The sequence below is a fragment of the Carya illinoinensis genome, chromosome 11, assembly GCF_018687715.1.
Source record: "Carya illinoinensis cultivar Pawnee chromosome 11, C.illinoinensisPawnee_v1, whole genome shotgun sequence".
Classification (NCBI taxonomy): Eukaryota; Viridiplantae; Streptophyta; class Magnoliopsida; order Fagales; family Juglandaceae; genus Carya; species Carya illinoinensis.
In genome coordinates, this window is record NC_056762.1 from 741,437 (window position 1) to 753,898 (window position 12,462).

The 12,462-nt window shown below is 38.0% G+C and overlaps 3 protein-coding genes across 4 annotated transcripts; 1 reads left to right on the plus strand and 2 right to left on the minus strand.

Annotated features, from left to right (window-relative positions):
• Positions 1 to 901: 901 nt before the first annotated feature.
• LOC122281056 (RNA pseudouridine synthase 7) lies at positions 902 to 5,824 on the minus strand. Of its 2 annotated transcripts, none has more exons than XM_043092282.1 (12): positions 5,676 to 5,824; positions 5,527 to 5,570; positions 5,359 to 5,436; positions 5,080 to 5,180; positions 4,816 to 4,903; positions 3,841 to 3,919; positions 3,593 to 3,675; positions 3,299 to 3,364; positions 2,430 to 2,486; positions 2,156 to 2,281; positions 1,560 to 1,798; positions 902 to 1,255 (listed from the first exon to the last, which is right to left on the minus strand). In XM_043092282.1, the coding sequence occupies exons 1-12, from the start codon at positions 5,773 to 5,775 to the stop codon at positions 1,153 to 1,155; spliced, it is 1,164 nt and encodes a 387-aa protein (XP_042948216.1). In that variant the 5' UTR covers positions 5,776 to 5,824; the 3' UTR covers positions 902 to 1,152. The 2 variants fall into 2 exon arrangements, with proteins under 2 accessions (XP_042948216.1, XP_042948217.1); XM_043092283.1 differs by having other exon boundaries at positions 5,080 to 5,175; positions 5,676 to 5,817.
• Positions 5,825 to 5,933: 109 nt separating this feature from the next.
• On the plus strand, positions 5,934 to 8,722 carry LOC122281057 (membrane-anchored ubiquitin-fold protein 3-like). Its single transcript, XM_043092284.1, has 4 exons — positions 5,934 to 6,082; positions 6,233 to 6,473; positions 7,083 to 7,253; positions 8,272 to 8,722. The coding sequence occupies exons 2-4, from the start codon at positions 6,344 to 6,346 to the stop codon at positions 8,325 to 8,327; spliced, it is 357 nt and encodes a 118-aa protein (XP_042948218.1). The 5' UTR covers positions 5,934 to 6,082; positions 6,233 to 6,343; the 3' UTR covers positions 8,328 to 8,722.
• Positions 8,723 to 8,858: 136 nt separating this feature from the next.
• On the minus strand, positions 8,859 to 11,867 carry LOC122281055 (glutamate-1-semialdehyde 2,1-aminomutase 2, chloroplastic). The gene is made up of 3 exons (XM_043092280.1): positions 11,582 to 11,867; positions 10,727 to 10,900; positions 8,859 to 10,230 (listed from the first exon to the last, which is right to left on the minus strand). The coding sequence occupies exons 1-3, from the start codon at positions 11,771 to 11,773 to the stop codon at positions 9,163 to 9,165; spliced, it is 1,434 nt and encodes a 477-aa protein (XP_042948214.1). The 5' UTR covers positions 11,774 to 11,867; the 3' UTR covers positions 8,859 to 9,162.
• Positions 11,868 to 12,462: the final 595 nt, after the last annotated feature.

A 12,462-nucleotide genomic window follows, 5' to 3' on the forward strand; every position in this document is an offset into this window, starting at 1 on the left:
ATGGAAGAAAATCACCAAATAGGAATTAAAGTTGCATCATATTCTGCAACTTGGAGAGAACTTTTGCAAATTGCCCATCATATTCATGAAGAAAAACAAAATGTTGAGTGTTGTACACTCAACATACTCAAAACAGTCATCATTTTTTCTTAATTCTCCATCATCGATCTGATCCTCTCAAATAAATTATAACATTTTCATTTCTGCTCTGGGCTTCTTTCTTCCGTTTCCTCCAATTGCAGAAGCTAGCTCCTACCCCTCGCTTCTGATCTCCTTTGTACCTTAAAAGACGTCTACTTTCTGATAAGTTATTTCTCATTGTTTTATAGTCCAATTTATCCCGTTCCAAACATTATTGAGTTAAGAAGTTCTCCATGGACTTTGGAAACATGATACTTTATAGAATTTAATTAATGTTTAAAAGATAGATCAGAAGTGTCATTTCTCAAATTGTATTAGATATTTTAAACTTTCGGTGCAGATTTCATTAAATTAATGAGCAAAGAGAAATTCCACGAATGAATTCACAATAACAAACCCAGACTAATGCAACTTGATCAGATTGTAAAATAATTTATAAATTTACTTACATAAGATACTTTTGTGGATCCAACCGGTTCTCATTAGCAAAACAGACAATGGTAATAACCAAGAGCCGCCAAAAGTACAGCAGTACTGCTGCTGTTTTGTGGGGCTTGAAAACAGAAGTCCCCAGGAAATGGGAAATGGTGCAGGGAGAGTGGTTGATATTTCAGATTTCGTACAAAAAATGGCTCGACCCCTCGACCCTAAGAAGATTCAAAACCATTACAATTCCATGAATAAATATAAAAAACAGATGCTTGGGACACATTAAATTTAGCAGTACATATACAACTGAAAATTAAATGCAGCTCATCAATACAGTTGAACCCTCGGTCACATTCCACCATCATAAACTATAGAGTACATCTGCTAATCTTTTCATTAAAAATGAAACAAAATCAAAGTAGGACTTGTTTCTCCTTTGTCTGCAAACAGTTAGTCGCTGTCTAGCAGCGTATTCAATGAATCTGGAGTAAGAAACAGTGACCATGGTTTAGAAACTATCTAAATAATTTGGGAACAGGAGAGCAACAAAATCTTCAAGGTATCTAACACAAAGTAGAATGTTCAGCTAAGTGATGCCCAATCTGGATATGGGCATTCATAGGTCCATCCAGGTCCAGAGTATCTAACACAATGTAGCCACATTCCCTCCTCATGTGCATCGTATCTGCAATTTAAAAGGTAATCAAGTTTAATCATAAACAAAACAGACCCCCTTTCAGTGGGGAAAAAATGAAGCCATACTAAAGAAAGATATATATGGAATACTTGGAAGTGTGGGTCTCAACATGAAAAACTATCAAAACAAGCATAGATTCTTAATCTTAAGAGTAAGTGCAGTCTCAGCCAAATCAATCCACAATATTAACCTGAATGGACAGCCAACATTCCACTAGAAAATTGCAATATTCATGCAGAGAGAATTTCTTGTTACAAGAATGTACAAGCGTGGAAATTACAGAGTCCCTTACCCTTTTGGAGCGAGGTAAGGGCAATTTGTACACATAGGATCAATACTAAACTCATATCTAGGGTTCTCTTCACATTCTTCGTGAAACTTATCATGAAAACTGGACTTCAAAAAATGATGTGATTCAAAAGCTGCTCTATCGGCACTCGTTCCTCCAGCAGATCTATCAGTTACATGTTTGGAAAGGTAAAGCATATCGTTGGCTATTGGATGCCCCATATACTGTAAATGAACACGTATCTACAAGAGAGAGAGAGATTAGAACTTGATATGATTCGGCCCAGAAAATAATAAAGTTAGGTAGCAAAAGCATTAGCATGTAAAGGAATATTCACCCAAAAACAATGAAATGCGAAAGGGCTTTGTAAAGAAAATTGAAAGGCGCAACAAAAAGTTCACATAGTCAGCTGAGAATGAAAAAATGGGAGAGGAACAAAATATCAGAGCATACAGATACTCACACTGACAGCAAAATCAAGAAGGCAAAACAAAAACCAGCAAAAAGGGTTTGTTTGTTTCATGGAAGCAGCAGAGAGCTCTCTTAAATATTGCTACAGAAATGAAATATTCCCTATTAAACCTATCAAATTTTCTTACTTGATGAGTTCGACCTGTGATTGGTTCACACAAAACAATGCTGGTGGTTCCATCTGTACTAATCCGAGTAAATTTTGTACAAGCAACCTTCCCCTTCACAGGAGTATCACTGCTAGTATCTTTTTCCTGGATAAGCCAAAGATGCTTATGGGTTCAGTGAAGGTCCTTCATTAATATTCTCAATTAAAAACTCGTTTAATAGACAATTGAGTAAATAGCAAGGACTATGGCAAGGAGTTACAGTTAAATCTAAGGGTTGAATCAAATGACTCACCTCTGCCGTGCTTCTTCCTTCACGAGCATTATAATCTATGTTAGCATCAACAGTTTGCTGAAAATAAATTTCTTAATAATTGTGAAATGGAGCAAAATAGCAATTAAGATTATCACAGAACAACAGTTATAACATCCATCACTAATATCATTAGATTTGCAAATGAGACATCACTGAATCATAATCGTATAATTGAAAGCAAAAAATTGGTGGGTTCACTGAACCCTGTCTTTCAAAACTAAAGCGGCAAGAAATTGGATGTAACTATTTCTATAATCAAGCAGCAATTATTGTGTTCAGCTTCGCCTCATGCTTCATATAATGCTATGTCTCACCTATAAATTTATCTTGTATTCTACCAATGTACTTGGCTACATCTTTTGAGCTTTTAAAATAATCTTCGATTAACTAAGAAAAAATAATCTCGCCAATTATAACGGTTCTCTTTTTTCCCATCTGTCAGGCATACAAATGACCATCAAGTTGCTTATCAAAACAAAGGACCATATAGTTGACCAAGATTAAGTAGAACATCCATCAGAATATGGTGCCCATAGTACTCTGGCATGCATAAATCCCTCCCAAAAATCCACAACCACTTGGACAGTTCTACAACACAATGCCAAAGGCCCAAAACTACTCAACTATCATAACAATAAAGAACATTTTTCAAGAAAAATAAAAACTCTATAGTGAGAGAGAGAGAGAGAGAGAGAGAGAGAGGAGGAGGAGGAGGAGGAGTTGCGATGACATCCCTGGAAAGAGAAAACCAAGCATAAATGGCAATATGTCCTTTACGATGTGTCTCTTTTGCACTCAATCTAAAGTGCACTACCTAATGCCTATTACTGGCTTAAACTAAAGCATACCTCATCTACTGGAAATTCACCAATGACTTTCGCAATATATTGTTTCTGGACCAACCCAGCTTCAATCTGCGATAATCACATTCTATTTCAGGATATTAAGAAGCAGCCAAAGAGAACACGCAACAATAGGACTCACATGTAATGTAAGAATACTTGATGGAAACTTCCATGACAATCATATGATACTAATCAAGATCAATTAAGTCATAGAAATCTTATGCTTCCAAGCAGAAGATGTTTAGTTTGTAGCTCACTAAAAGTAATATCTAGCCAAAGTAGCATGATGAGGCTTACTTGTTGCCTAAAAAGATCAGCCTTTGAAGCATTTCTGGCCAAAATAAGGAGTCCTGAAACAAGACGATCTAATCGATGAATCGCTGACCGCAATCACGTCAAGGAAAACAAATCTAGACCAGAAATGAAGAGTAAATAATTCAACTAGAAGAATCAGCTAATTTAATGACTTCGAAAATAAAAACGATTCAGATTTAGAACCACTCATTCATAGATACAATATTTGGTTACTATTTAATTTTGGATACGAAACAGAGGTGCCAAGCCATGCTCTGCTTGAAGGATGCCAACAACGGTGTTTTTACGATATTGGCCGCAGGGATGCACCTACATAATAGGAAAATCTCACACATATAACACAATAAAGTCAAAAGATATGAACTCAAAACCAGTATCAAGTAATTTTTTTAATAAGTAAAAACGTAAATAAAGAATTGTGGAGAGTGGGATTTGAACCCACAATTCATAAGTTCCCATCTCTTCCCAAAATTATGAATACAGCACAAATGCTGGATCTTGAAAAAACATGACTTCATATCCGAAACGCAGGAAGGATCTGACTAGAAAGTCATTCAAAAAACTTGATCAAAGAACCAGCGTTTATTGAAGAAGCTATAGAGTCGATTACAAAAAGTACTAGTTTGAAAGGCTTGTTGGAATTGATCCGCTACGGCTGGCCCGCCATAGCTGTCTAATAACCCTCCTCATCTGGTTCAAGAACCTGGTTTTCTATTGGTAAGATAGATAAGTGACCCGCCTTCTCCTTATTCGATGAGAAGAAGGATTCCTTCTAGTGCTGGCTGAGCTCACTTCCTCTTTCCTTGGGTTGGGAGGCATATATCAAGAATAGACGAAAAAGAAAAAAATATTTTTTCATTCCCTGCTGGCTTCATCGGCAAGACAAGATGCACCCATGGTGGCCGAAGATCCACTCCAACGTGCCTCTCATACTGATCCTGAAGGTCCTTGGGTGTGGAGCCACTGTCGAGTTTAGGATAGCATGTGTGCGGGTCATCAGCATGCAGAGGTCTACCACATCCCATCCGGTATCCCATCATGCCCGAAGTCCACACCCGGAACAGTAAAGTCTACTATGAATAGCCGTACCCAAGCTTAATTGCTCTAGATTAATAGAGACTACCTAAAAGACCCATATACTTTCCTACTGTCACATAAACAGGGGAATAATTAGAGGAGCGCAGCAAGAATCACTGCTGTCTTACCGGTACTGATGCTGGCTTACAAACAGTCAGCACATCTGGTTCTTTCTGAAGAATAGACACATCCCAAGCCATCACCGGTGGTTCATGTCTGCAATCTTTGTAACATCAATTACCGGTTTCTATAACTTCAAAACCATTCTGAACCATAATATCAATTCAATACAGGATGGAACGAGGAGTAAATTAACTATAAGAGTGGAACTTGTTCTCATAGATATAAAAATGAATACGCTACAAGAACAGCATGAAGCACAATAGCAAAACCTGTGCACAAAGTGGCTTATCTTTTGCGACCGTTTTACTATGTACGAAACCGGCACTATCTCTCCATCAACCTGAATCCGTCCGCATTTGACCGCACTAACCTACAACAACTTGAGCACATGACTCAAAAGCTCAATACGTCCCACAACACAAAACGAGGACACTATACCATACAGGGACAAAAATCACACACATTTCCAAGAGCACTTGCTAAGCTTGGTTTATGCAATTAAGATTATCAAACACGTACTAATAAAAGAAACAGAAAAATATAGATACATAGTAATCATAAGGTCGGCCTTTGAACTCCTCGGAGAACAAATCGACGATGGTTTTGCCGGCCCAACGATTTTTAACCTGCGCCGCCACACAAACATATTAATTCTTCCAAAAATTAGGATTGGACCCAAACATGAAGAAATTCAAGAGTCACTGAAAGCAGCTGACATGAGAGATGAACTCGAAGTAGTATGGTAGCACATGGCGCCTCCCTGCGCAATAAATCCCCCGCCAGAAAATTGCTCAGCAAACTGAAGAAGTTCGTTCTTTTTTCTTTTTAGAAAGAGAAGCAAAATGGAAGAAATTGGTATGGGTACCGTTGCGAAAGATGTAATCTTGTGGCTCAGGAGGATTGGCTGGTGTCTGCCACACGATCTCCATGCCCTCCTCTCCTTCCCTCGTCTTCCTCTTCTTCATTTACCCTCTCTCTCGAGACTCGGATTGCTCTCTCGACCTATATACATGCACAGTGCAAACGGTGTCGTTTCTTTTCGTAAATAAACGTCGTTGTTGTAAAGCCGAGGCTGTTGTTTTCACACGCTTGCTTCCACGAGAGAAAGTGAAAACAGCGTCGTTTTAACTTTGGTCGGTTCGGTTTGGCTCGAGGCACACTTAAAAAAATTGTCTTCTTTCTGCCCACCCAACAACCATCGTGACTGGGGAAAAAGGCATCAGAAGAATTAAGAAAAATCCGAATCGGCTGCCTGATCTTCAGACATATAAGGTTTTTCATTTGGTTTATTTATTATTTAATTTCGTATCGAACGTTACCTATTTATATTGCCTCCTTTTTTATGTTTTGCTTTTCTTTTTCTTCTTTTTTTTTATTTCTCGATCGAACTAAGTTTGATTGGATTTTTCCTAACGAATTTAGGAGGTTTGATTTGATAAGCCCGTTTCCGGCACCGGGGCTGGGAGACGTGTGGAAGCGATCGGTCTGAGGAGCTTTAGGGATAAGTCAAACTTGTCCCCTCACCCACCATAGATGCCGGAGGAGGACTTGGTGGACATAAAGTTCAGGCTGTACGATGGCACCGATATGGGCCCGTTTCGGTACTCTTCTGCCTCCACTGTCGATATGCTTAAGCAAAGGGTTGTCTCCGATTGGCCCAAAGGTTGGTCAGTCTGTTCACCGAGACCCACCTGTATAAGATATTGCTCAGAATTAGGTTTCTCTTAACCTTTGATTGTATTTTCCTTGTTCCCCTCTTATAAATTCAGCAGGCATAGAAATTTTCCAGATTTTTTCTCCTTTTCATTGGATTTTTTCTCATCAATTTAGCAAATTTTTGTCGATGAGCATTTTGAACGTCGAAGAGGAACCCAATTTTGCTAAAAATTGGCGGAAATTTATAACATGCGTTTGAAGCTGCGCATTGGGCATCATATTTTCGGTTATTTGTGTCATTTGGCTACGTTTGATTTTAATTGGTACGTGTTTTGTGCAACTGAACCTTAAACAGCCTAACAGGGATCGGGGATTTTTGATAATTTAGACATTTTCATTTCCTTGGAATTTCCAAAGCATTTGAAATTTTGATCACTCTTTCTGGTCCAATGTTCCTTCCGTTAATTCTTTGTTTTTTGTCTGAAATTCAATAGTTCAGAGGTATGATAAAAGCTAGATTGAAATAATAATAATAATAAATAAATAAAGGATTGAGTCACCTTCCACAGAATTCTTTCATCCAGGATGATGTTTTGACTTCTCTTATTATTCGTAGGTAAAACAATCATGCCAAAGGCAGCGAATGAAGTGAAATTGATTACTTCCGGGAAAATCTTGGAAAACAACAAGACTGTCGGTCAGTGTAGAATGCCTTTTGCTGATAATGGCGGGGGTGTTGTTATAATGCACGTTGTCGTACAGCCTTCTTTGGCAAAGACTAAAACAGGTGATTTCCATCAGGAATTAAATTTATGAATGTTTTAGTTCCAAATAAAGACTGTTTCCCCCCTTCCAATGGCTTTGAATTTAGCTTGATACCAATGTGTGAAGTTTGAACTTGATTCTGGGTGTGAATAATTTGTTAAGTACTGACTTCTTTTTTTGTAAGTGATAAGAATTTTGATAAAAAGTGCATAAAGGCGTAATTGAATTTCATTGTATTTAGACTTCAGTATTGAATTGAACTCACATTTGAGGCAACTTCCATATGCTAACCTCACGGTTTGCTCTTATGCACTGTGGTTCCTAATTTTTGGACGAGGTTTGTAGAATGATTTGATTCTAGTTTGGTGATCCTGGTATGCTTACTTCCTTTAATCATGGGGAAGAATATTTCGAACCCATGTTGGAGTATTCCATTCTTGAATATGGAAGATATAGAAGATATGACTTGGAACAGAAACTGACGTCAAATAACCAACCCCAAGATGCTTCCTTTTTTACTTTTAATTAACAAATTGCTCTTCTGCTTTTATGCATCTCTCCAATATTAGATAACTCTATCCCGTAGTTTTGTTCAGTCTATTAAAACACAAGACTCACCTGGAGAGGTTTGTTTATGCAAAAAGGATTAGATCCCAAATTCATCAACTAGGACTGACTAGGGATATCCTTTACGTATCTGCCAAGTTTATCAACTTTTTTTGAAATGATACAAAGAAAGATGTCTTTTTTTACAATAGAAAAAATCTCCTATAATGAACTGTATAATCACTGGAATTATACCAATGAACAAAAAAGGAAGAACATAATCAACCAATTTTTAAATAGAGTCGAAATTCTAGATAATAGATTCCTTCCTCTGGATATAATCGAAAAAAGAATTAGATTGTGTAATGATCGTGTGGATATTGATCAAGTCAATTTTAATGGCACCCATGAGTTTCTGGCCCTATCAATTTCATTCAAGCTTGTGGTTGTTGAAAGCTGCATAGTATAACAATCATAATGCTTTGTCTGAACAGAAAAGAAGATTGAAGATTCATCTCGGAAGATTGTCTGCTCGTGTTCCATACTGTGATGGTTGGTGAACAGTTTACCCTTGTATCCAAACTTTAACTGCAGAAGCATACCGTGTCTGTTGCGGCCTTCATCGATTACAAGTTTATGTTGTTGATGATGTGTTCATAAAACAGCTGTGTTGTTGATGACCCTAAAGTTGTCTTTCCAGCTGAAGGTTTGAAAGGGTTGGCAGCATCCACTGGCGGCCTCTGATTTTTACCACTATGGATTAAGCACTTTCTTTTGTTTTCTTTTTAATATTTCCTCTGGCCTTTTCCCTTATCATTTCAAATCCTTTCTTGAGTCTGTCTGAAAGATTGTCATAGTAGCGCAAAGCTGTATACATCTGTCTATGTAACGACGACATCTGAAATGAAATTTCAATGAGAAACGTCCGTCTGTTTAAGCTTCGAATCCTTTTACGGTCAGTTTTGTTCCGAGAATAATTTAAGACATTCAAGGACTTCTTTTTCATTATGGTGGGAACAGATCTGTTTCATTCTAACCAATCGCACGGTAGACCAGTATCTACTAACTTGTGAAACCATGATAAAAATTCATTCGGCTTTTGATCATGCCGTAAAATCCCACTTCATAGAATTACCGACACCCAAGAAAAGTTGCAAGATTGGGAAACAAGCTTTTACGAGCAATACACTCAAAACAGTTACAACGTACAAAAGGTTTACAGGAAGTAAGACGTGCAGGTTCTCACAAGAGGTCATCGTCTGGAAACGATTCTCTATCCATCCATCCACCAATAAAACGCCAACTATGCTACAGAGACGATCACTACAAAAACAAAAACCCAAGGAGAGAAGAACTCAAAGGCTATAGATCCAGGATTTCACACATTAAATCTGCCGTAAAACCTTCTCAGCAGCTGCTATTGTTTTTTGGATATCTTCGGAAGTATGTGCCAGGCTTGTAAACCCAGCCTCAAACTGTGAGGGAGCAAAATATACTCCTTCCTCCAGCATTCCCCTATAAAACCTTGCAAACTTTGCAGTATCACTCTTCTTCGCATCCTCATAGTTGTAAACAGGCCCTTCCGTGAAGAAAAACCCAAACATCCCACTTATATACCCACCACACATAGCATGGCCAGTTTTTTTTCCAGCATCAAGTATACCTTGAACCAATTCGCCAGTGATCTTATCCAAGTATTTGTAACTTCCTGGCTGCTGTAACCGCTTAAGAGTGTGTATGCCTGCTGTCATTGCCAATGGATTTCCACTCAGGGTCCCAGCCTGGTACATCGGCCCTGCGGGTGCTACCATCTCCATAATCTCCCTTCTTCCTCCATATGCACCAACCGGCAGACCACCACCAATGATCTTCCCAAGAGTTGTCAAATCAGGAGTAATGCCAAAATATTCCTGAGCTCCACCATAAGACAGACGGAACCCAGTCATAACTTCGTCAAAGATGAGAAGAGCATCATTTTCTTTTGTGATTTTGCGTATGGCATCAAGGAAACCAGGTTTAGGAGCAATGAAACCAGAGTTCCCAACAACAGGTTCAAGGATGATTGCACAAATCTCTTCTTTGTTGGTCTCAAAGAGTTTTTCCACAGCTGATATGTCATTGAAAGGGGCGGTTAGAGTTTCAAAAGTGGCTGCTTTAGGGACACCAGGGGAGTCGGGAAGCCCTAAGGTGGCAACCCCACTTCCTGCCTTGACAAGGAATGGATCAGCATGGCCATGGTAACAACCTTCAAACTTGATTATCTTCTCTTTTCCAGTGAAAGCACGGGCCAGGCGGAGCACACCCATGCATGCTTCTGTGCCTGAATTAACAAATCGGACCATTTCGATGCTTGGAACGGCTGAGATGACCATCTCAGCCAAAATATTTTCTAGCAGGCAAGGAGCACCAAAACTGGTTCCTTTCTTCATTGTTTCAGCCAGGGCAGCAAGTACCTGCAGGTGAACAATAGCTTGGGATGTAATCCACAGCAAAATCGGAAAGACTACCATGACAACTCAAAAACATGCAGAGGATTAGAAGGGTCCAGCTTAGTGTAATGGCAAGTCAAAGCATAACAATCATAATTCTCCAGCTCTCTGACTTTCCATCATAGAGAGGACCGCGATGTGGAAAGTCTACGTTTAACAGAGGGATCACTTCTCAATAAAGTAATATAACTTTTTTTCATCTAAATAAAGTATCACATTACCAAATATCTGTTTTTATTTTCTGATTTTCCATCAATACTACTACAAAGACAGCAAATATTGTTATCGCAAAATGATTTAAAGGCATGACAAGTGTTATATAAATAAATTTTTCTTCCACCACACACAACATCCTTTGAGGTTTGCTCAGAGAATCAACATTGAAGCTTGTTAACAGGCAGAATGATATTGAGTTCTTAGGATTAGAGAAGGATTACAGGACAGGGAAAAGGAATAGAACCTCATCATCTGCATGGCCAATTATAGCAGGTCCCCAAGAACCCACATAGTCAATGTACTCGTTGCCATCTATGTCCCACATATGAGAGCCCTTGACGGAGTCCATCAGAATAGGTTGTCCACCAACCGATTTAAATGCACGGACAGGGGAATTTACACCTCCAGGCATCAAATTCTACCAAAACCCGTAACATGAGTCAGTAATCAAGAAATTGGAAATAAAATTCTCTATGCAACATCACAAACACAATCTTTAAGTTCTTTTACCATACATGAAAAATGATTGACAAGTTAGCGAGCTCTTGTACATGCAAGTTGGTGTTGTGAACACACCTCCACACCACTTACCTGACAAGATAGATGCAAAATTTTAATTTTCTTTTACAAATCAAATGTCATGCCAATAGTGTGAAAAATGTGTCCTTACACCAGATTGTAAATATAATTTATATTGTTTATATTGAATTTGGTTTAGAATACCAAATGGAAAAATTGGAGAATCGTAGATGATCCATTGCATATTATAGACCATATAATCTCAAAAGAAACGTAATAAACTCATTTCAAGTGAGCTCTTTTTAGTGTATAATTCTCAAATTTCACTGTTAGGTCGACAAAATTCAGTTGAGAAAAGAACACTGCGACCTAAACGTGAGATTTTGAAAGCAAAAACTGGAAATTGGGAAACCCAGATTCAGTCACCACCATCCAATATATTCGTTTAACCGACAAAGACATTAAAAAACGAACACGAAATTAGCAGGCTGGAATACCAACAAAACACAAACAAAAGCATTCCAAGAATTCGGAGTCCAGCCCAAGCTCAAATTTTAGATGGTAAGAAAAGGAATTGTACCTTGGCGGCATTGAAAGCTTCTTCGGATTTTTCAAGAGTGAAATTCTTCTTCTTCTCGTCGAGCGAGACGGCCATTTTCACGCAATAGCGACGAGTCGAGCGGGAAGAAGAGTATATCGGCCTCCGAGAAAGCCTAGTCGTAGAGCACGACAGCCCCAGGCTGAGTCCTGATCCGGTAATAGCACCAGCCATTGTGGCTTGCTCTGGCTCTGGCTCTGGCTCTCGCTCTGGGTGCTCTCTGATGGGGGTCTACAAGATAAGAGGCGATACAGAGAAGAGAGAAGAGGGAAGAGAGACTACTCGGGATTATAAAGGATGGGAGTTAGACGACGTCGTGTTACATAGACGTAAAATAATAGCATAAATCAGATTTGTAATGGTCGCTTTTGTTGGCTATCCTTGCTTTTTAGCTTTTTTGTTGAGTTAGGTAGAGACTATAGAATAACATAATATTTTTAGCTTTCAAATTTTATCAAATTGTGTATAATCCCCATTTGTTTAACAAAATCTAAATCATCTCATCTTATCTTATCTCATCTCAATTTATTATTATTATTTTTTTAAATTTTCTTATAAAATATAATAAATAATTCAATTTTTTTAAATTTTAATATAAAATTAATATTAAAAAATTATATTATAATAATATTTTATTTATTACTATTCAAAATACATTATCTCATCAACTTGGGTACTAATTTTCCTATCAGATAATATACACACTTCTTTTACCATCTTTTATATAATTATATTTTTAATTGAAGATATTTATACCAAATAACATTATTTTTATAAATTATTTTATAAAAACGCCCCTTCTTTATAGCCTTAGAGAGCTCTCGACCAAGCCCAATCATGAGGTGGTCCATGACTTGACAGTC

Bases quoted from the DNA above. Each gene is read 5' to 3' on its own strand.
- LOC122281056 (XM_043092282.1), bottom strand. From the start codon at position 5,775: ATGAAGAAGAGGAAGACGAGGGAAGGAGAGGAGGGCATGGAGATCGTG. The intron at 5,571-5,675 runs GTACCCATACCA...TTTATTGCGCAG, and splicing joins AGATTACATCTTTCGCAACG to GGAGGCGCCATGTGCTACCA. The intron at 5,181-5,358 runs GTATCTATATTT...AAGTTGTTGTAG, and splicing joins GCCGACCTTATGATTACTAT to GTTAGTGCGGTCAAATGCGG.
- LOC122281057 (XM_043092284.1), top strand. From the start codon at position 6,344: ATGCCGGAGGAGGACTTGGTGGACATAAAGTTCAGGCTGTACGATGGC. The intron at 6,474-7,082 runs GTTGGTCAGTCT...TATTATTCGTAG, and splicing joins TGTCTCCGATTGGCCCAAAG to GTAAAACAATCATGCCAAAG. The intron at 7,254-8,271 runs GTGATTTCCATC...TTGTCTGAACAG, and splicing joins TTTGGCAAAGACTAAAACAG to AAAAGAAGATTGAAGATTCA.
- LOC122281055 (XM_043092280.1), bottom strand. From the start codon at position 11,773: ATGGCTGGTGCTATTACCGGATCAGGACTCAGCCTGGGGCTGTCGTGC. The intron at 10,901-11,581 runs GTACAATTCCTT...GGGTTTTGGTAG, and splicing joins AAGCTTTCAATGCCGCCAAG to AATTTGATGCCTGGAGGTGT. The intron at 10,231-10,726 runs GTTCTATTCCTT...GTTCACCTGCAG, and splicing joins TTGGCCATGCAGATGATGAG to GTACTTGCTGCCCTGGCTGA.